At 46.4% G+C, this 23,127-nt stretch overlaps 1 protein-coding gene across 1 annotated transcript in view; it reads left to right on the top strand.

Annotated features, from left to right (window-relative positions):
• The window catches only part of PPP2R1B (protein phosphatase 2 scaffold subunit Abeta), a 32,682-nt gene that overhangs the window by 8,160 nt on the left and 1,395 nt on the right, over positions 1-23,127 (top strand). The window contains 10 exon segments of the mRNA XM_032838416.1: positions 2,172-2,327; positions 2,538-2,652; positions 3,531-3,601; positions 3,953-4,087; positions 4,591-4,764; positions 7,227-7,287; positions 11,023-11,177; positions 12,198-12,340; positions 12,721-12,812; positions 17,057-17,178. Of these exon segments, the coding sequence (XP_032694307.1) occupies positions 2,172-2,327; positions 2,538-2,652; positions 3,531-3,601; positions 3,953-4,087; positions 4,591-4,764; positions 7,227-7,287; positions 11,023-11,177; positions 12,198-12,340; positions 12,721-12,812; positions 17,057-17,178 (1,224 nt within the window).

Genomic DNA, 23,127 nt, shown 5'->3' with positions numbered 1-23,127 from the left:
TACCTGCTACATATCAGGCACTGTTCTGGTGCTGGGATCCAGTGTTAAGAAGACATACAGAGGGACGCCTGGGTGGCTCAGTTGGTTAAGCGGCTGCCTTTGGCTCAGGTCATGATCCCAGCGTCCTGGGATCGAGTCCCACATCAGGCTCCTTGCTTGGCAGGGAGCCTGCTTCTCCCTCTGCCTCTGTCTGCCTGTGCTCGCTCTCTCTCCCTCTGTCTCTGACAAATAAATAAATAAAATCTTTAAAAAAAAAAAAAAAGAAGACATACAGAGGCCCTTCTGTCATTTTGATGAAGGAAAACAGATAATATTAACAGATCAATAAGCATTAACAATGATAAATGCCATGATGAAAATAAAGTAGGGTGACATAATAGGGAGTGATTTATAGGGCATTCATCTAGACAGATTAGTTAGAGAAGGACTCTGTGGAGGGGATACAAACTGAGACACAGGAGAAGAATGCCAGCCATACCCTTTCCTGGGGTGCCAGAACTCCAGGAAAAGAGAATTCCAGGAGGAGAGGACACTAGGGTTGGAACATCGTGAGTGATAGTGTCTCTGATGGGCTCTGAGGTTGGAGAAGATAGGTGGACACCCTGTAAGTCAAGGTATAGAGTTTGGATTTTTTATTCTAGGTGCAGCGAGAATACCCGTAGATTTTAAGTAGGGGTGGTGTGACTTGATGTAATTTACATTTTAAAAAGAACATTCTGGCTTCTGGCCAGAAGCCAAATTATAAGGGGCAGGGGTGAGATTAGAAACAGCAGGACCAATTAGGAGACTTTTGCAATAACCCAGGCAAGACACGTGATGAACTAAAATGGTACAGTGAAGGTGGAGAGAATCTAGAGACAAGTTTAGAGGCAGCATCATTAGGACTACAGTGGGATTGGATGGGATGAAAGGAGGAGCAATCAGGGAGACCTTGATTTTTGGTTTGAGCCCAAACTGGCTGAATGGTGGTGTCATTGCTAAGATAGAGGACAGGGTATGGGGAGAAAAGTAATTGATTAACAAATATTTATTGGTACATATTTCCATAGATGATAGTAGTCCCTTGATATAGCATTGTTTTTGGATTCCAAAAATATTTGTATAGCCACTGCTATACAAGAACCTAGTAACCTAGTCTGCTTTTTTTTTTTTTTTTTTTTTTTTTGCTTATTCTTTTGGATAGAGGAGTGAATGTGCTGGGCATATAGTAAATTATTGTTGATGAATAATTTTTAATATTTGTAATATTTTGAGAAGTTGGAGTCACTTACCTCTCATGTGTATATATGTGTATGTTATATATATTTATAAAAATACATAATCATATATGCACATACACTATTCACATTTTTGGTCTCCCTCCTGTGTGCTTATGTTTATATATTTTTAGTTTCTGCTCACATATTTATGATTCCCAAAGCTATAATCTCAATTCCTAACTTCTCATTGATTTGTCTAATTGTGTATTTCTACTTGCCCAAGGGACACTTGGGTATCAGGTTGACACTTGGCAAATTATGTTTGGGAAGTTGAGTTCCTTAATCTCATACCTTTCTAAAATTTTTTGCTTCATTTTTCTAGGCTTGGCTACCTCGAAGTTACTCTGTCCCTGACTCTCAACATTCTAATCCAGTGTGTTTTTTTTTTTTTTTTAATTACTCTTATGTTTTTTTATATAGTTCTTTCCAAGTCATCATCTTATGCCTACTATCACTGCCACCCCAAACTGTTTATTTGACAACTGAGCTTCCTGTTTCCCTACCCCTTATTCTCTTATTTTTGTTGTGATCTGTTAAGCAGTTTCGTTCAAGTATAATTTTCATTTTTTTATCCCTTAACAACTTACTATAGGAAGGCCTTGAAGACATCATTAAAATGTTCTCTTTTTTTTTTTTCATTTAATTTTTACATTTTCATTAATAAAAACTCTGCATTTTGGCTAAGGGAATTACTTTACTGTTGACTCTAGAACAAGGTCTTTTCTGCTTTTATGGCTTTGATATGCTATTCTAGGCAAAGTATGTTTTAAGACATAAAAATGTGAAACGGTGTATAGTGTTTTTTTGTTTTTCCTTTGAACAACACCTACAGCATTGCCCCACACCACACATAATATACTGCCCTGTGGCTCTCCGTAAATTTTGTCTAACAAAGAAATTTTGTTCCTTTAGGATTCAGTGCGTCTCCTAGCTGTGGAAGCTTGTGTCAGCATTGCCCAGTTACTGTCTCAGGATGATCTCGAGGCTTTGGTGATGCCTACGCTTCGGCAAGCAGCAGAAGATAAATCTTGGAGGGTTCGCTACATGGTAGCTGACAAGTTTTCAGAGGTAAAATTATTGTACTGACATTTTCTAAGTGCTAAGAGAAAAAAAACACTCCAAACCCACAGATTTGCTGCATACCAAAAGTTTCTGAATTAATTCTTCTGAATTGGAAGTGCTTGTAGCAAAAACATATTTGAAGGTTACACTGTTTTGTTTTGTTCATGTTAATTAACTTGTTAGTATACATTAAAACCTGTACAAATTTTTTTATAGCTCCAGAAAGCTGTGGGTCCTAAAATCACCCTAAATGACCTCATCCCCGCCTTTCAGAACCTACTTAAAGACTGTGAAGCTGAAGTCCGAGCAGCTGCTGCCCACAAAGTAAAAGGTTAAGGAGTTCAATTTATGTTGCGGGATATATCACTCATTTTGGTGCATTTTTTAAAATGTCAGTGAATTTTGTATGGTTTTTGTTGTGGGATATGGTTTTCAATAAGAGGTGATTTCGTTGTGTAGGAAAGTCACGTCGTTGGACAAGGCTGTTCCTTTTATATTTAAAACCAAATAGCTGGGGCGCCTGGGTGGCTCAGTGGGTTAAAGCCTCTGCCTTCGGCTTGGGTCATGATCCCAGGGTCCTGGGATCGAGCCCCCTCATCGGGCTCTCTGCTCAGGGGGGAGACTGCTTCCTCCTCGCTCTCTCTCTCTGCCTGCCTCTCTGCCTACTTGTGATCTCTATCTGTCAAATAAATAAATAAAATCTTAAAAAAAAAATAAAAGAACGATAAAATTAAAAATCTTTTTTTTTTAAAGATTTTATTTATTTATTTGACACAGAGAGATCACAAGTAGGCAGAGAGGCAGGCAGAGAGAGAGAGGGAAGCAGGCTCCCTGCTGAGCAGAGAGCCCGATGCGGGACTCGATCCCAGGACCCTGAGATCGTGACCTGAGCCGAAGGCAGCGGCTTAACCCACTGAGCCACCCAGGCACCCGATAAAATTAAAAATCTTAAAAAAAAAAAAAAAAAAAACAAAAAAACCAAATAGCCATTTTATCTTGTTTTTGTAACAAAAGATGCCTTAGCAGGTTGGATTGGTGTATATGGCATATAGATTGATGAAAAGTTCATCTAGAATAAGAGCTATTTTCCCCTCATGGAGCTTATTTGCTTAAACATGATTTGATTTAAGTTGCAACTGCTGATAAACCTGGCTGCTTGTAAACGGCTCTTTGTAAGCATTAGTAATTTTTTCTATTTCTCTCTTTCAGAACTTTGTGAGAACTTGCCCACTGAAGGTAGAGAGACCATAATTATGAATCAAATTCTGCCCTTTATAAAGGTAAACCTAATTAGGTTATTTTTTGTTTCACCTTGCCCTTTATGTTACAAGGTAAACTTTACCTCAGTTTTCTTGTTTCTTTGTTTTAGTTTAAAGCTCTTTGAGTTTAAGGGTGGATAGGGGATGATTGGGATAGTCATGTTAATATGCTGTTGTTTGTTACTTATTAGTGTTTGTAATTGTAAAGTGCTCTGTGGTTCATAGGTTTCTATTATCTAACAGATGGCTTGGAAATTGATGAACTAATCAATATTGAAATAGTGCTGTCTCTTTAAGTTCCTTGGGTGATGCTATGGAAGTTTCTGTTGTCTTGCCACAAAAGAAAGGCTTTTAATTTTGATTTTATTTTAGGAATTAGTATCTGATACAAATCAACATGTCAAATCGGCTCTAGCTTCTGTAATTATGGGATTGTCTACCATTTTGGGCAAGGAGAATACCATTGAACATCTTCTACCTCTTTTTTTAGCTCAGTTAAAGGATGAGGTGAGTCTGGCTAAAAATTCTATTGCCTTTGATAGTCAGTGATTTGGTTTGGTTTTGGTTTGGGGTTTCACTAAAATAGAACTCGAAGCAGGGATGAAGGGATTAAAAAAAAAGGTAGCTTATTTTAAACCAGTGACAATTCCTGTGTTTGTGTATGGAGCTACAAGTTCTGCAGAAAATGAGCACAAGGAGCCATTGACGCGGACCTGAAAATGTCTTTGTGTCCTCGCTGCCTGATTCCTGCTGAGACGCAGTGGTGTCTTCCCTTTAAAGCTGCTGTAGCTTTTGTTTTGAATGTTTTAAATTTAAATTTAAATATAATAGCATCAAAATTGTAATGATGGCTAACATTTACTCTCATACTCTCTGTCAGACATGATCGTAAATGCTTTGCATGTATTATTAGATATAATCCTCAAGGCAGTTTTTGCCTCATTGTGACAATAGAATATCGGGCAGTGACCTTGATTCTTACGTGTTCTTTGGGACTTGTGTATTTGCAGTGTCCAGAAGTTCGTTTGAATATCATCTCTAACTTGGACTGTGTAAATGAAGTGATTGGGATCCGTCAGCTCTCTCAGTCTCTCCTTCCTGCCATAGTGGAGCTGGCGGAAGATGCCAAGTGGAGGGTCCGGCTGGCCATCATCGAGTATATGCCGCTGCTGGCCGGCCAGCTGGTGAGTGTGTGTGCCGCACGGAGTGAAGGGTCGCCTCGATTGCAGGCCAGACTGACGGTGGCATGGAGGAGGCCCATGGAACTCACAGGATTATGATCGTTCAGATGCATGAAAGTAGGGTCTGACCTAGTTGCCTGTAGGATGGTTTTTATATTCAGTAGTGCATTAACTGCTAGCGAAGGGCTGTTACAGAAACATATTTCATCTTATGGCTACCTGAAAGCAAAGCCAGAGAAGAATCAGTGTCTTGATAAATAAATAACATAGTATGATGTTTAGTGTCTCTGAAGGAATAGTGAACCGAGAAAAGAACTTTGCTTTTTGCTCATGGCAGCTGTTGGCCTATATTCTAAGCAAAATGTCCCTGATGACCCCTTTTTCCTGCATTCTGGTGAAAGGGAGTTGAGGCTTCGTCACAGGGGAACGGAGTACGAAGTCTGGAGGCTAGAGATCACATTATCACATTACGTGTTCCAGTTTTCAGTTTCATTTACTCTAACTGATCATCACATTAATTAAAATTTCAGTGCTTGGTATTATAGCCACATCCTTTCTTTCTCTTTTATTAAGTGCCCGAGGTAGGCTCAGGTTTGATATGCGCGTGCGCTGTCGGGAGCACGTGCTGTTGACGTCTAGCTGGAGAGAGGGACGAGTGAGCTCTTGCGGGGCTGCAGCCGTGTGGAGTGTCTCACTTGCAGTGCTTGGCAGAACCCGGCGGGAATTAGGCACATAACATTTGTTGAATGTTGAATGAATGAATACCTGAATATTTTTTGAAGTAGCTCCTGCACTTTGTCAGTTGACAGCTAACATTCTGCAGTGTGTGTCCTCTCTCACCCTCCTTCCATTACTTTGAGATCACAGCATGTGGGATTAATTTTTTTTTTCTTGGACCACTGAATTTGTTGCCTACTTTGACATACTAAGTTTGTGAAGTGTGTCCTGTGCATGTTGGTGGCATTATGTTTTATAAAATTTGAAGTGTCTCATTCAAAACAGATGGCAGATGTATCCGTGAATAGCTTATAGGGTCAGGTGAAGTGTTTGTTCTCTGTCACTCCCAAGTGCTGAAGGTCACCTTCTCTTTGTCACTGGTGACTGTCCTGCATTTTCCTCTCTAGAGTAGAAAGCAGCAGCGCCTAACTGGTTTGCTAAAAGCTGAAACAGCTGTCCAGAAGGGAGGGGTCATTCTAGTATCATTTCTCTCAGCCTCTGCTCCCCTCGGGGGAAGTCGGCAGAGGTTGGTAGCTCTGTGGTGGAGGAGAATGGAGCCAGGGCCGGGGGGTGAGTTTCGCTGACTCATACCTGTCTGGCAGGGGATGACATGTAACGTCATGAACATTTTGTTCAGTATTTTCAACTTCTTCTAGTATTATATATTTTATTCTTACTTTTCTTCTAATCTGTGTAGAGTTTTATATCAGGTAGTTAGTCTATACAGTTCTTTTAAGGTTTATTGTATAGCCTGGCTAGTGAACCATGGTGAATAGATATAAAGTTAAACCACAAAACTTGGGAAATAAAAATTAGGACTCCTGAAGAATCCATGACCTGAACTGAAAAGGATATCTTTGAAGGCTGATGTGTATGCTAAAACCTGTTCATAATCTGTTATTTTTATAAAGCCATTTCATTAAGTCAGTATTTTCCAAGCACTGACCCTTGGTATTGTATCTCTTTATTTAAAATATATACTCACTGGTCAATAACTTCTTAGCATCCAAAGAAATAAAACTGTGAAACCTGCAGACCCCACAGAGGAGGCGCTAGCTGTCCCCGCTCTGTCCCACGTGTTGCACGAGTGCCACAGAGTTGGTGTGTGTGAGTCTGCCTGTGCTGGGCTGGCTGCCTGTTGGCAGGCAGAGCAGACCCGGGAGGGTCAGGATGGTTCCCCCGTGACTCTACACTGGGGCCACTGCGCCTGGAGGCTTGTGCCTGCTTTATTTGCCCTCTGCTTTCTCCCATCATCCCAGACATTCTCTCTTTAATTGGGGATCTCTCAGTTTCTTGATGTCAGCTTTTTCATCCTTAAGGATTTATTATGTTATTAACCAAAAAGGGGAAAAGTTGAGAACTGTTATTATTGACAGGTATTTTCCTGGGTTAGCTCATTTTTACAAATAACCTCCATACTGCTTGGCAAACCGTCCACGGTGCATTCTTCCAGCTCGTCTGCACTGTTGTGTCTGGTTCCTGGCCACCCTCTTCTCTCCCACTTAGCAGGGCTTGGGTCATCTCACTTAGGTTTTTGTTTATGATTAAAGACTTACAGTTTGTAAATCAAATTCCATGCCTTGCCTTTTCTGGCTAGTTCATGCATTCAGCTTATTTGGAAACGTCTTTTTTTTTTTTTTTTTTTTTTTTTTTTTTAGCTTTTAGGTCATTTTGATGTAATGTAAATAGACCACCTTGATTTCTGAACTTTGGAGATATGTATTAATGGAATCTTCTGTATCTTATAGGGTGTGGAGTTCTTTGATGAAAAGCTGAATTCTTTATGTATGGCCTGGCTTGTGGACCATGGTGAGTAAGTTAAACAGATTATTATGGAAGGCCCATGTTTTTACATACATTCATTTTGTTCATATATATATATTTTTTTTTTTAGAAAGGAATCCTAATCTGATCAGGCATTTTGTCTATTAATGTAGGGATAAAGAAAGGCTTTGATTAAAGTCCACTTAGCTTCCTTTGAACACAGGTTTGACATTACTGTTTTCTACCATTTTTTAAAATCTTAAATATTATTTTTTCATTAAATAATCTCTGCTCTGTTTCTTGGGCTTTCTGTTACGTTATTTTCAGACTGTCTTTTTTATACATACACTCCTTCCTTATCCCAAGGTCTGCTTGGCCATAGCATTGGAGTCTTTTGCCATCACAGACTGGGTTGAGTAAGGATTGGAATCCGATGGAAGTGGCTGCTAGGCTTCTTTGAGGTGACTCAGAGAAGGAGGTAGACAGTGGCGCAGTAAAGGGGTCCAGGAGTGGGAGACGTCAGCTATGGCTGAGGATGGGGCCAGGCGGGGGGAGATGCAGATTTCTGGTTTTGGTGAAAGGCTGGCTTACTGTGTACCCTGGCTGCTGCCAGTGCCTCGAGCTCAGGAAGGTTCAGGTGGAAGCCCTGTTTCAGAAAATAAGTTTGAAAATAATTTGTCTTCTCTTTATATTTATAACGTAATTCAACATTCACAGAATCCTCTTCTTCCAGTGCCACAAACTGCTACTGAAAGCTGCTTATCAAGATGACAAGGCAGTGGTTTTTGTCTATAAAACCACCTTACATGTTAACTGGTTAGCAGTTGATTTTTTCCAAGGTCTCAGGTCCGTGTATCTTCCCCAGTCTGCCAGGCAGCGACGCGTGGGAGGGGTGCCCTCTGGACCAGTGAGATTCACTGCCAGGCCCCATGTGCAGGCCTGGCAGCTTTGGCGTGGTCTGACATCTGTTCACAGGGGGGCCCTGGGGCTTACAGTGTCCTGCCTGAGCTTTGGTTCTGTATTTTGTTGCATGTGCTAGGCATCCTGTTTCACTTCCACAGCATCTCAGACTCGATGTGTTGAGTGTATCTCTGTTCACCTGTGATGCTTATGCCTGCATATCTGGGAGGAGTAGGATACTGGTGTCTGCTTCTACATGGAAGTGGTTTTGTTAGGGGCATATTTGGATCATGTGGAAGATTATATGGTTAAGACAATGAAGTATATATATGGAGGTGATTTCAGTGTTTGCAGACTAGATGCGAAGACTCTTTTCCTTGCCCTCTAAAGGTACCTTTTTATGGCCAGTTTTTTTTTCTTTTAAATGAAACTTAAGTTTGGTAAATCGTAAGGAAGATATTCCTTTTAGGAAAGTAATGCTTGTATTATTTCTGATACATATGTAATGTTAGTGGGAAGGACACATCCCAGCAGGTCATTCTGTATACTAATTTGAAAGCTTGCATTTTTAGGTAAATTCTGAGGAACTTTTAAAGTCCTAATGTTCCACAAAGAATTGAATTCCTCACACCCTTTCTCTGTAGGATTGCTCCGCCTGTACAAGTCAGTTACTCTTTCCTCACTTTTCAGATATCTTTTCTCCAATTTGGGATTTTAAGAGAGACCCTTGTTCCTTTCTCTGTGGCAGCACGCCAGTATACTAAATTGACATTGGAAGCATTCTTTGCCTCAATGAAATGTCAGCTCTGAAATTGTCCTGTACTTAATTAGTCACATGGGTTTTTTGTTGTTGGCTTTGTTTTGCACTGTAGATAACTACTGTGTAGTGATCACTGATCAGTTACATTTTTGAAACGTTTTTCCTGGTTACTAAACTACTGAAAGAATTTTGTGAAAAATCTGGAATAGTATCAGGAAGAAAGTGCCCCCTTTTCTCCTGAGGTTGAGTGGACCGTGTTGATCCGAGGGAAGAGTTTAGAGGGGGCATATATTTCTTACCGGAGAAAGGATAAGGTGTCTGAGTGAGCATACAGAGTGTGTTTGGGATTCAGAGGAACCTTGCAAGTCCATCAGACCTTGAGGGGAGAGGGAGAGAGACAAAACAAGGAGAGAAAACAGGTAGAGCTCTGGAGTGGTTTACATTCTTTTGGCACAAAATTGAGAGGAGCCAACAATAGTGGACGCCGGGCCAAGTACAGTCAAGTACAGCTGAGGTCTGGGTCAGGGATGAGTGTGTGTGCGGTCTCTGGTTACTCTGGCAGTGAGGTCCCTTCCTGTGGTAATGGCGTGGAGAGGGGAAGAATCTCTAGCAAATGAAGAAACAGTATTAGACAAGACACAGACGCGTAGGGGGAGGAGTGGGGAGGGAGTTGTGCTCAAGACAAAGACCATGAATGGGAAGGGAGGGAATCAATAGCATGGGTAAAACAGTTGACTTGGTTTGCCCCATGGAGAGTGCTTCTGGCTGTCACTGACCGGCTGCTTCTCCCATAGGCGTTGGTCAGGTTTCGTATTGGTAATAAATTATATAGTTTCTTGGCTACGCTGTCTTTCCTATTCTCAGCAGCGACATTGCCGAAAAGGATCCGTGGACTGGGAAGAGTTGGACATTTCCTGTCTGGAAGCCTTACAGGAATTGGCCAGGGTTGGGGCCGCTGTTTGGATAGCTATTCTTGCCTACCCTGTTACCCAGGAGGGTTGGGCCTACCTGGAGGGAAAAGTAGGGTAAAGAACTGGTACCGACTGCCCCGGATTTTTATCTGAGCCTCAGTTTTGAGTCGTATAGGACCTGTGAAATGAAGCTGCACCTGGCCTGAATGTATTGGGAGCTGTGCAGTGAGTCGTTGAAAAGTAGTAGCTCAGGCTTTTATTATCTAGATTTATGATGTCCTTGATAAATGATCTTACAGGGAGTTACTAGATGTTAAAGGACACACGTTTATTCACAGAAGACATTTGACACGTGTCAACATAAACCTTTTAAGGGAGAAGAGGCAAGTTGCTCTGAGGTGGTTATTTGCTGTCGTGCAGGTGACCACAGCGGCCTCTGTGTGACCTCCCTGCTGGCTTTCTCTGCTCTGCTGCTGTTGCTGCTGCTGGAATTATCTTGCTTAAATACTGCATTGGTCATCAGGTCACAACTTTGCTTTAAAAGCTCATCGTTTTTCTTAACAAAATCTGAATGTAGCTCCCAAGGTGCTCTGTGTTCTGAGTGCACCGACTGTCCAGCCTCGCGGTCTCGCACTCAGCAGTTTTTCCCCTTTGTGCCCAGCTCCATTGGTTTCTGGCCTCTCAGGAATTCCTCCCCTCTTTTCTCCACTTCCACACATCAGTCTTTGAGGTCCATTGCCTGGCCTCTCTTTACTGAAGCTCCCTGGACCTCCCTGTTCTCTTTTCTCTAGACTCTGATGGCCCTCACGATCTTTGCTACGTGATTTCATGCTTCATGCTGGCCGGTCTTACCCTCTGTGACTTCTGGGGGACCAGCAGCTTTCACTTCTCCGACAGAGCGTGGGGAACTGTCTTCTCTATTCTTTTTCTAACACCTAGCACCCGTAGGCACTCAGTGTTGTTGACTAATGATGCCTGTCGTGAGCTCTGTGGCTCCTTTTTCTTGGACAAATTATTTATTTTCCACCTATGAAAAGACCAAATCATTCTATTATGAGTCCTGTCTGAGCATGTTGGCCATTGTTGTCGGAGTAAATTCAGAATGTTGGGAGAGTTTTGTCTTGGCCCCTCTTGGATGATGAGGTCAGTAAACTAGGTTATGCTTCTGCTGGAAGCAGCATTACATGTGCCCTTCCTTTCTCCTGCCAGTGTATGCCATCCGCGAAGCCGCCACCAGCAACCTCATGAAGCTCGTTGAGAAATTTGGTACAGAGTGGGCCCAGAATACCATCGTTCCCAAAGTGCTAGTAATGGCAAATGATCCTAATTACTTGCACAGAATGACCACTTTATTCTGCATTAATGTAAGTATCACGTGGCTCTTCCCGCTAAGCTTAGACACTAAAGCACTTATTTGGGGCTGTATTTCTGAATTCTGAATATGGTATGTTTTGTTTAGAATCTGCTTCTTGTATTGATTGATTTGAACAGTTAGTTGATGAGAGAAAACTGTCAGTTTTTTTTTATAAGATTTTTATTTATTTGACAGAGGTCACAAGTTAGGCAGATAGGCAGAGAGAGAAGGAGAAGCAGGCTCCCCACTGAGCAGAGAGCCGGATGCGGGGCTCGATCCCAGGATCCTGGGATCATGACCTGAGCCGAAGACAGAGGCTTTAACCCATTGAGCCACCCAGGTGCCCTGAAAATGTCAGTTTTTAAATTCATGTTAAAATCAGTAATCAAGTCTGCGAATTCTGGTTTAATTCCTAGAGTATTGGAATGCTACCTTGTATCCCTCATTCATATGCTCAGATTAGAAACATTTTCCTGTTGGTCAGTTACTTTTTATTTTTTTATTATTTATTTATTTTTAAAAAAGATTTTATTTATTTATTTGACAGAAAGACACAGCGAGAGAAGGAACATAGGGGGAGTGGGAGAGGGAGAAGCAGGCTTCCTGCCGAGCAGGGAGCCTGATGCTGGGCTCGATCCCAGGACCCTGGCATCATGACCTGAGCCAAAAGGAGATGCTTAAAGACTGAGCCACCCAGGTGCCCTAGTTACTTTCTTTTTAAATATTCATTTGTCTTTCTGGATTTGGGGATATTTAAAAACATGAAAGTGTTTTAGGGGCACCTGGGTGGCTCAGTTGGTTAAGTGTCCAGTTTTTTATTTCAGTTCAGGTCATGCTATTGGGGTTGTGGGATTGAGCCTTGCGTCAGGCTCTGGGCTTAGCACAGAATCTGCTTGCGATTCTCTCTCTTCCTCTGCCCCTCACCCAACGTGTGCTCTTGGCGTGTGTGCTTTCTCTCTCTCTCAAAGAAACCTTTTAGAAAATGAAACAAACCTGAAAGTTTTAAACATTCTATCAATTCTTTCTCAAGGCGCTGTCTGAAGCCTGCGGTCAGGAAATCACCACTAAGCAGATGCTGCCCATCGTACTGAAAATGGCAGGAGACCAAGTAGCGAATGTCCGTTTCAATGTGGCCAAATCTCTTCAGAAAATTGGACCAATTCTAGATACTGAGTAAGATTTTGGTATTAGTCTTGTTTAAGATGTAGGACTTAAGTGTTCACCTAATAGTGGGGAGTAAGAGCATAACCTAAGTCTAGTGATTTTCACTTGACCTAAGGTAGGGGTTGGTGTAAAGGAAGTAGTAATTTGACGACTATTTCTGAGGGTGTGACTCTGCCGTTTTGTGTCAAAGTTCTGTACGTGTAGACCGTTGTCCGGAGCGAGTTCTCTGGAGGGTTAGAAATTACTATGGGTAATTGTCAGGTATCTTGTATAAGCATTTATGATTTTTTAAATTTTAAACTTGACAAGTTACCATAGAACATGTACACCCTAAAGCATTTCTCTAGCCCAGAGGACTGCTTTTCACAGACAATACTGTTGGGTTCTAGTGCTCTGCAGGAGGAGGTGAAGCCAGTGCTACAGAAGTTAGGTCAAGACGAGGACATGGACGTCAAATACTTCGCACAGGAAGCTATAAGTGGTGGGTCCTTGTGTTTTCTGTCTTGCCCTGGTTAGTGGAGTGTGAGTGAGGGAAGCGGGCAGGCCATGTGTGTATGGGAGCGGGGGCAACGGGCTGCCGGGACTCCATACCCTTCTGTGGGGGAACCTTCTTGGCCCACCATGGAGCAGTCCAGTTTCTGAGTCCCAGGTCTAGGGCTAGATAGGAATAGGTTTCTCATGGGTAAGGACAGTTTGTTGTTTGGATTTCAGTCAGTTTTTAAAGTTTAACTGAATGAGCCTGGCAGAGCAAAGAAACTGACCACAGTGAGAAGTTCACAGTTTCATGCTTTTGCATCATTGTTGTCATACTTAATATTCACACAGATAGCTCATGAACTTTCTGTACCACTAACTTGATTTTGTTTGGAATTTTCCAGTGCTTGCGTTGGCATAATGAGGAACAGGAGGGAAAAGACTTTACTAAATTCTTATCACAGATTTCTAGTCAATGTGTTCTTAAACTGGGTGGAGAAAAAGTGGAAAACCTTCAAGACCTCATCCAAGCAGATGGCAACAACTTCAAGAGATCAAATTTCAGTGACTTGATTCTTTCTAAAGATGAAATGGGATTGTTTTTTACTCGTCTTTATTGGGATAATTGTATTTAAAGCATTCTTACTGTTGGTGACCAGTTCCTGACACTTGGTACAGTCATTTCTTGATTGTCTCCTGCTGATTTTTCCGGCACCATGTGGGCTCCTGCATCTCACTGTTGTATCGGGCCCTGGCCCCTTACTGTTCCCAACCGAGCCTGGATGGGTTTGGACCCAGACAGGAAGTGGAGTGATTCTCTTGATGTTTACATATATCTGTGTGTCTGTCCATCATTCCAAAGTTAAATGTACATGGGTTAGAATAACTTACTTTATAAACCTGTTTGGGAGGCCTTTGGAGATGTAACTGTATGGAAAGCTGCATTTTCCTGGATAACGATGGTCTGTGTCAGCATCTCTCATGGAAGAAGAGTGTGGAAGCTCAGGGTTTATGTATTGGTTGTTTCGGTTTTTATTTGCTTGATTTTTCACTGTAATCATGTCATTCGGAAACCTGGAGTACAGATGCATCTCGCCGGTCCCGTGTGCTGTTGGAGCCCCCCGGATGTTGGGGGCTCTGCACTGCGGCTGCGTCCAGACACCTGGCTCCCTCCCTCTGTCCCCAAGAAACAGAAAATGTTGTGCCTCCCTGATAAGTAGTGCTTTTACTGCTTCCCTTTAAGATCGCCGTTCACTGTTGCTGGTGAGGAGGGAAACCGCTGGTGGGTGTTGTGAGGATTTCTTGCTCTGGGTCTGGCTCTCTGCTTCCTGCCTCTTGCTGTTTGGTCCTTTTGCTGCTGTAGCTCCAGCACTGGCATCTCGGGATGGCTGACGCTGGACGCTCAGCCTTTGCAGTGTTTGTTTTTCTATGGTAAAACCTCATTAATTCCTCCCGGAATTTAAGAGAATGAGTTAAGCTGAAGGGTTTGGTAGAGACAGTTGATAGTATGTCAGGAAGCCTATTGTATCTGAACTAGTGAAGTAATTTTAAAAGCTCTCTTTAAAAAAAGCACCCTTTTTCCAATTGACATGCCCATTACTGATCACTCTTCAGTTTTAGTAAATACCTTCCATGGGGATCGTTGTAGGCCACACCTTTTTTTAGATATATTCGTTTTACTCTTTATCTGTGAGATATATACGTATGTATTTCATGGAGAATATAAAAATTCTTTTTAGATTTAAGTACATTTTTCACCGAACCAAACTCACCTTGTCCTAATGAATTTTAATTGAGGTTTTATTGTAGCTTATTTTTTGCTGCTCGTGTATTGCTGTGTGGTTTCCTTGTTGCTTCCGTTTTGGTTTCTGAATTGGTTCTTGCATTCAGTGAGCCAGTGAACCCTGCTGCTTCATGAAGTTGGGCAGACCGCTGTAAACCTTCGTACCTGAAATCATTACACGAAACCAAGTTTGACCAGATGCTTCCAGGTTTGTCTTACCTTAGAGAAACAGACCTTTTAAATTTGACATCGTCTGCCGGCATTTGAAGCTACCAGCCTACCTTATAGGAAGTATCGTATTTGATTACTTTTTGGGCCAAGGATAAAATGTATTCCTACACGAAAAACTTTCCTACATTCTCGTTTTAATATCTTAAACTGTTCTGCTGTAAACATTTTAATTTTAGTTTTGTGGTTCTTTTTGTTTCTTCTGATCTCCAGGTTATGTTCCACTCCAGTGAATTGCATGTTTGAGAGACTTTGTCTTGATTCTTGAAACAAACTTGCACAACTGTTGCTTTACTCTTTGGTTGGAAATCCCATTGGCTTTGGGATGGACTTTTAAATGTCCTTTAGACTTCAAAATGTACTCCCTGGGGAGCCCTAAGTGTTGGCCTCTCCCTCTAAAACAGTGATAAAGAGGAGACAGGAGCCCTGGCTTTCTCAGGCATGGGCCTGGGAGCGAAGCAGGCTCTTTCTTTTTGGGTAACACCTTAGGGACTTCCATTGACTTTTTCTGTTTTAAGCAATAGGGAATCCATTTGTTACTCAGGGGAATTGTTTGGCCCATACTGGCCATATTAACCATGGATCGGTTTTCCTATCTAGATTTCACTAGCGTGTCCACTCCAGGAGCTCCACAGGGGCAGGGATTTTTGTCTGTTCTGTCGTCTGCTGTATTGCCAGCACCTAGATCAGTGTCTGGTGTACATAGTAGGTGCTCAATAAAAATGTGTTTAATGAATCTCTAAAATCTGTACTTTGATGTGTTGCGTGCGAGGAACAAGTCATTCAGGTACCATACCACAGCTCATCCTCCCCTGGCACAGTAGAAGAATTTTGCAACTCTTAAATAAGCTTTGGGTCGTCCTTCCCCAGCCCCCCTCTCCAGTTACAGTTGCGTTGGGATTTGCATGGTGACCTGGGATGTACATTGCCACAGGTTGTCTTCCTCTGCCTTTGGTGTCCATTGGTTGATGAGGAAAGTGAAGCAGAGACACATGTAGCAAGCTGAGCCCAATAAAGATGTCTCCTCAACCATGGAATTCACCGCAGTGTTTCTACGTTTTGTGTGCAGTTGACCTTTCCCAGGTTTAAGAGACCAGATCTTTTTTCTCTCTGTTGCCAAGAAGATAGGAACCTGAAGATGTGTCCTGTTTCCTAAGAACAAACAGGTTGACTAACGTGTGGTTTTTAATGAGGGCTTGTTTAAGTAATAGCCCTCAGCTCACGGAAATGCCACAGTGTGGCCACTGGGATGCAAGGCCCCAGGGTCTTTGCGGGACAGCCTGTCTTGACTCAGCGTGGGCGCCGGACCCCCGAGCCGTCTTACCCAAGCATCCGAGATCCCTGTCTAGGCCTTCAGGGGAAACTGACGGGTCATTCCCCAGCCAGGGCTGAAGGTACGGCAGTGCTGTCTCGGTGCCGTTGTGTGTGTCAGTCCCTGTGTTTCCACAGAGTGGAAAATCTGGTGCTTTCCTGCAGAAATCATGTGGATTGTGTCCCCCCCAGGGGTGAAGGGTGGGGCAGCTGAACTCACCGGGTGCTTGTCCTGCCTTCTTGCCTTTTACTTAGATTCCCCTGACACAGGATTTTCTTCCCAGTGCTCTGCTCTCGGAGCCTCCTTTATCTCCTCTACTTAGACACCTGGACGGGGAGGGAGCTGTGTCCTCACTTCTGTGACGAAGTGGTGGTCTTTGGCTCTGTGCTGGTCCCTGATGTGCCTCCCTGCCTCCACCTACATCCTTGCCCCTCTTTCCTGGCCACTCAGTGTCTCCAGTCCTTGCACGTGCAGTGGTTTCACTCTTTCCCGTTGCCTCTGCGAACCTGCTGTTTCCAGGAAATGACCTGATGTTCGGTTCAGAGGAAATCTGGAGGATGAAGAGTTTAATTACTCATTGGGTAGAAAAGCCAAGTTGTTTCTTTCTCTAGGTTCTCTGAAACTACTGTTACCAGTTCTGGAAGGAGCCAGGCCTTTCTTCCTTGTTGGGGCAGGCAGTGACCAAGATGTGGGGGAGTACCCAGTTGGCACCGTAAGGCCCAGTGCGGGGGCACTTCCCATGGTGCTTGAAGGAAAGGCACCTTCAGGAAGGTTCTGGGGTGAGCCAGCTTTTTTTGCCCAGGGACCCACATGCTTATAGGTTCCTGTGCTCCCCCATCGCAGTGCTGGAGCAACTGGGGGCGTCCCGGCTGGGAAGCACAGGTGGGCTGGTCAGGGGACGTTACCATACTGCTGTCTGTATCTCTAGCGGTGGCCCAAAGGCTGACGAAGCTAGATTTTCCTGTGAAGGACAATGAGGAGCCCAGCGCTCCTGGGGCTGACAAGAACCACTTCCTGAGACCCAGAGGGCCTGGAGAGGACACCGGGAAGGTAAGTGCCCCTGACACCTGGATCCTCCTCTCTCTTGGGCTGAGGCACGGGTGGAGAGTGGTCACTGTGGCCTGGTGCGCTGGCAGGTGAGGCCGGGAAGTGGTTCCTCTAACTCTGTCAGAGACGGCAAGGCTCCCACAGGGCGGGGTGATTGGTGAGGAGTCACTTACAAAAACAGGTTGTTTCCATGTACCTCAGAGACCATAGACCATTCTCACTTGTTACAACTGTCCATTCCAGGCCAAACCATTTCTGTCACTTTGACCGTGTAAGGGTCCGAAGCCCCATTTGATGCCACTCTGGAGAAGGTGTGCAAAAAGTTTTGAACTTGAAAGTATTCGTTTGTTAATCGAGGCTGGTGCTGGCCACAGCCCTGGGGCCGTTAGAGGGTGGTCTGTGGCTTACAGTTGACTTCTGAACAACACAGGGGTTAGGGGCATTGGCCACCCTCCTGCCCTGACACAGTTGAACATCAGCATAGAACTTCTGACTCCCCCAAACTGAACTACTGGTGGCTTGTCGATCAGAGGCCTCACCGACATGAACAGGCAAACGTATTTTATCTGGTGTGTGTATCCTGTGCTGTGTTTCTACAGAAGAACACGTATTAAGAAAGTCGTAAGAGATACAGTACTGTATCTACGGGAAAAGTCTGCTTATAATGGCTCCGCGCAGTTCAGACCCGTGTTGGGTGCGCTCCACCCAGAAAAGCAGCGCCGAGGCCCTCAGCTGCCGTGTGGGGATGTCAGGCTGCATTTCGTTGACTTGGCAGACACTGGCATTCTCATATCTTCTCAAGTAGGTCTGCTTGGTGAAGCTTTGAACATTGGAAAGCTTGCCTGCCTGCTAAAGCTCCATGGCTTTCCCTTCATTTCTTGTGAACTGGGGCCATGAGAACTTTTTCCTGTTGTCCAGGCCCCAAACTGTGGTCCTTCATTTGAGAACATCCTCCTTTCTGGCGGGACTACAGTCTCTCAGCCCCGGGCCTGAGCCGCCAGCCTGTCAGGTCTGGGCTGTCACCGTCTGTCCCAGCAGGGGCTGCGCCGTGGGGAGGGCTGGGTGACAGGCTGAGCTGTCAGCCCTTGTGTTTCACAACATGGCCTTGGGAAAGACACCTCCATGGAGGAGCAAGAATTGAGAGTTACGTATTTTTAGGCCTAACCACAGCCTTGCTTGGGAGGAAAGGTGTGAGGTGTTTTCCTACAAATTCGGGGTCAACTAGCCAAGTCGCAAAGTGCACCATCCGCCTCTGGCCTGAGTGTGGGACAGCTGAGGCGACCTGTCCGTGGCAGACTTGCTTGGCTCTGCAGGCAGTCCCCGGATGGCTATAAGGAGTGCAGATAGTCCTAATGGCCAGTCCTCAAGCCCTGGGCTAGCTAACCGAGTGCAGACACTTGTCACTTGGTGGCATCTCCCTCAGTGTTCGCTACCCTGGTGGGAGGTGCTGGTGCCCAGGTGGTTGTGAACCCCCCTCCCCACAATCCTCTTCTGCCTACTTGGCGGTCTCCCGGTAGTGCTAGGCCTCTGAGGCTGCAGATCCTTTAACCCAGAGCAATCCCTTGCCCTGTGACTCGGGAGCCTTCCCTGCCTTTGTGTCACGGAAGGAAAATGCCCCGAGGGTGAGATGGAAGGGAATTGAGTGTTGCCAGGCAGAGCCCTGCGTGTCAGGGGCGGCAGCCAAGTGAGTGATCCAGGAAGTCATCCAATGCAAACCAGAAATCATTCTTAACCCCTCACTCGCTGTCTGTGGTTTGAACTCGGTGGTTTGAACTTGCCCGTCTGCCTGAAGGGCCGACAACAGGCTGGAACTGTCCTTGGCCCCCCCCCCCCCCGACACCCCCCCCCCCCCCCCCCCCCTCCCCCCCCCCCCCCCCCACATCAGTCTTGGGGCCCTGCGGGAGCCATTGGACATCCTGGGGCTTGGGCTGCCACTCGGTCCAGGAGAGAACAGCCCTGAGGTGAGGGCTTGTTCTTCTGCTGAAGGGCACCTGCCTGGGCCCCAGGAGCCTGCCGAGCAGTCTGTGTTCTCAGAGTCGCATGCGCCCACCCCCCCGCCCCGCCCTGGGGACCTGCCAGGGAGCAGTGTGGCTGCCCCCGTGCTCCCTGCCAACCCCTGGTCCCCTCAGCCACTCGAACCCCGTGGCAAGGCCGCCCTCCTGGACGGTCTGCGGTTTCCCTCTGATGACAGAGCTGCGGCAGGGCCTCTGTCAGGTGAGGGTTAACAGAGGATTTGTTTATTGAATCACAAAGTGGCTGTCACATGATTTTAATCAAAACACCATTTCCCTGACAACAGTGATGTCAGTCTTGTTATTGCAGGAAGGAGCAGCTGTGAGGGACATTCAGTCTCCCCGAGAGCCCGGGTTTGGAGACTAAAATCAACTGAAGCCTCCATAAATAATGGTCGCAGGCGCCGCCCCGAATCCTCCCGGCTCCTCGCCCCCGTCCGGCCGTCCCTCCTGCACGGACACTGGCCCACGCGGAGTCTCCTCTCCTGTGCTCATTGCTGCTTCCATCCTGGTTTCTTTTTCTGTTTTTTCCAGTTCTCCTTATTTTCCCTGAACTCCGGGTCATTCGGGCCCCTCAGGCTCTCTGGCCTGTGCTTCGGGCGTCTGTCCTCTGGGCTCCCAGGTAGCACTTGGTGCTGACAGGTGGTTCCCACCAGCCCCTCCCGGGCACACACTCCGGAGTCTCCGCTCTGGGGGGCCCAGCTTCCTGGGTGAGGAACCTTGTCTCGTCCTTGCCCCCCCCAACCCCTTCCCTGCCACTGAGAGTAAGTTGGCCTCAGGGGCCATTTAAGGAGCTTGGCTCTGGCTACCTGGAGGGAAGAGGCCCCGAAAGGCTGCAGGAGCCCCAGGTGCTGTCTGAGGACGGCCAGCAGGGATTGGAGCCCAGGGAGGCCAGTTGGAGCCGTGCCGTCAGGCTCTGGCTGCCTCTTGGCACCATCTCCATTGTGGGGCTTTGGGAACTGAGAAAGATTCCCAGGCCTTCCAACCCTTTGTGCAGAAGCTTGACCTGAAAGTTGGAGGTTGGTGACAGAAGCCCCCTTCTGGGTGGCATGTGGCTTCTCGTGGATGCTCTTCCGTCGGCGTTACCCATGGCTGGTGCCGCCCAGAACTCATGACCGAGGATGAAGGAATCCAGGGCAAAGTTCTGGATTCTCAACCTGGAGCAGGTGCTCAGGATAGGGTGGCCAGCCATGACCCTGTGCAGAGACTTCCTGGGTGTCTCACAGCCACATTCTGAGTTGTGATGAGGTGGTCGGGAGTTAAGTGAAAGCAAGGCAGGCAGAGCTGAGATTGTGTGATGGGCTGTCGAGGGGAGCTGGGACTCTTCTTGGGGCTTTCTGCTTGGAGGGCAGGGCTAGACCAGGCTGCCCTTGCACCTCACAGTGAACCTGGGAGTGAAGTCTGCCGGGGTGTGTTCCCAAGTTAGTGCTGGGGACGATGAGCCTTTGCCGGGATGTGCTCAGGTTAATGGCAGGGCTGGGAGTGGGGCCAGGGCCCAGGACGGTCAGATGTGCTTTGATGCCCCCCACACTGTCCCTGGCGGGGAATGGGTAGGCCCCATTCTGCCTGGAGGGCCTTTTGGACCAGGGTGGCTGCTCCAGAGGGCAGGCTGGGCAAGCTGGGCCCCGTCCTCCTGGCCAGACCCTTGTGTTGCCGGGGCCTCCTCCAGCTGCCTGCTTGCCCTTTGGCCCTCTGCTGGCTCGGGTGTCCTGCTACACATTCGGGTTTCTCTGGTGACTAGAGGGCAGTTCTTGGGTCTCCCACTGAAGAATCACTGGAGGCCGTGAGCTCAGGGTCCTCTGCATGGCATGCTTCTGGGAGAGGCTTCAGGGGCTCGTCTCCATTCAGCTGTGTCCCTTTCCCAGTTATGCGGGTGGCCCTGGCATGGTAACGGACTGACTTCTGAGGGTCACCATTCTCAGTCTGGCCCACTCTCAGCATCTTGGGCCCCATATTCCTTCCTCATCTTTGGGGAGCAAGGAGAAACTGATTCAAACTTGCAAAGCCTCCCTGATGGAAGGGTGAGTGGATTCTCCCTTCGAGAAGGAGCAGGGGGCCAGGAGCAGAGACTTGGGGTGCAGGGCGTGCTGCGCCTGGACAGGACCTACCCCGGCAACGATGGAGGCTGGCTGTTGACTTGGCTGTGGACAGTGTGTCCCTCTGGATGTGTGGGCAAGTCCTGGGCCCTGCTTGGCCCAGTGGATGCCTGGTGTCTGGGGCTGAGCTCTCCCTGGCCCCCTGGGCCAAGTCTGGCGCACAAAGGCCACAGAAGGGAAGGATGTGCTGGGGAATGTAGGTCAGGGGCCCGACTGGCTAGCTTTGGCCAGGCTCTGCTGGCAGGTCTGGTATTTTAGCCTGTATCCTGGGGTTGTTTTTGGCAACACAAAAATGATGGAGAAATTTGGTGGGAAAGGGAAAAGTTTGTAAAACATCATTACTGAAATTGAGCATTTTCCTTGAGAGGCAACTGAAACTCAGTTAAGTTCTTGGGTCACCCAAGAAAGTACCAGTCTTCTGCGGGCAGGATGGAGCACCTGTGTGTGGTGCTGGGCAGTGCAAGTCAGTGCAGAGGGCTCTGCTCTCCTCCTGCCCTTGACCGCCCCCTGCACCAGCAGATGATCCCTGTCTAGGAGCGGTCTCAGTTCTGTAGCGTGGGCTCACCCGGAATGGTTTGATTGAAACCAGATCTCAGTTGAACTTGCTGCCAGAAAGTAGGATTTAATTCTGCCCTTTCACTCAGGGTCTGGCGCTAGGGTAAGTCTGAACGTCTGCGAGTGGCCTCGAACGCCTCATGGATTCTCCGGCGCCCGAGGGCACTGAGCAGGTGCCCAGCCCTGGGAGGGGGCCGCTGGGGTAGGGCTGAGCCTTCCACGGGCCCTCGGGATATGCCGTTATGAGTAAGGAGCGGTGTCTTGCTGGCCCCCAGTTCCACTGCTTGCTCTGCAGCTGGCTTGAACGTGGGGACCCCGAGGCGCCTGCCTCCCCTCTTCCCGCAACAGAGGCCTTCGCCGGGCGGACGAGGGGCTCGGGAATCCAGGGGCAGCAGGCAGCGCCTGGCCCGCGCCTTGTGCGTGTGCAAGCTGTGGCTGGCTGGGCCTCCGTCCGTGTTGTGCAGGGCTAACATGTACTCGGGCGATCTCAGGCAAGGTATTATTTACCCTGCTGACGTCAATGAGAACATATTATCCACTGGCTTTTTGGAGCCTGAAATGAGCACCAGAACTCAGGGGACATAGCCACCTTCCATACTTTAAAAATTCCACTCGCAGCCAGATGAGGTAAAGGCCCTGTCTCCTCTGTCTGACATTCATATCACCCGGGCTCTTAGAAAACAAGTTGTTTTTATTTTAATTGAATTTTAGGTTGAAAACATAAAAACAGTACATTTTCCTTGCAGAACATTACCCCATGTAAATTACCACTTGGTAACAAAGATCATTTATTAAACTGCATTTTAGGTAATTTTCTAACATTGAGGGACAGGGTCCATTTTGATTTTTTTTTTTACATTGGAACTATTATGATTTGCACTCAAAATACCAAAAGCTATCGAACTCACCATTCTTAGTAATTAAAAAAAAAAAAACACACGGAAAAAAATAACTACAATCAGATTTTTGTCAAAAGTAACTTCCACAAACCAAACATCCAGCAAAGGCCACCCTCCTCCTTTCAGAAATAAGCAAATAATCTTGCCCTTTCTACAAAGTGCAAATACCTTGATCACTTTTATTTCTTAAATTGCAGTCCCCAAAGAGAAGCAAAACTTCTGCTTTTCCCTCCAGAGATTTTGGTGGAGGCGGGGATCTTTCAGCATCAGTAGTGGGAAGGCATGGCCACTTGGATTTCCTTGACTGAGCAGATCTCGAACCAGGTGGGCCCCACACAGCCCGCGGCGGGTCTGAGTTCGCTCCACTTGCTCGCGGACCAGAATTCCAGT

Source organism: Lontra canadensis, unplaced genomic scaffold (genome assembly GCF_010015895.1).
Source record: "Lontra canadensis isolate GAN:19392208 unplaced genomic scaffold, GSC_riverotter_1.0 scaffold104, whole genome shotgun sequence".
Taxonomy (NCBI): domain Eukaryota; kingdom Metazoa; phylum Chordata; class Mammalia; order Carnivora; family Mustelidae; genus Lontra; species Lontra canadensis.
The sequence above is the reverse complement of the archived record's forward strand: the minus strand, read 5'-3'. Positions and strand labels throughout refer to the sequence as shown.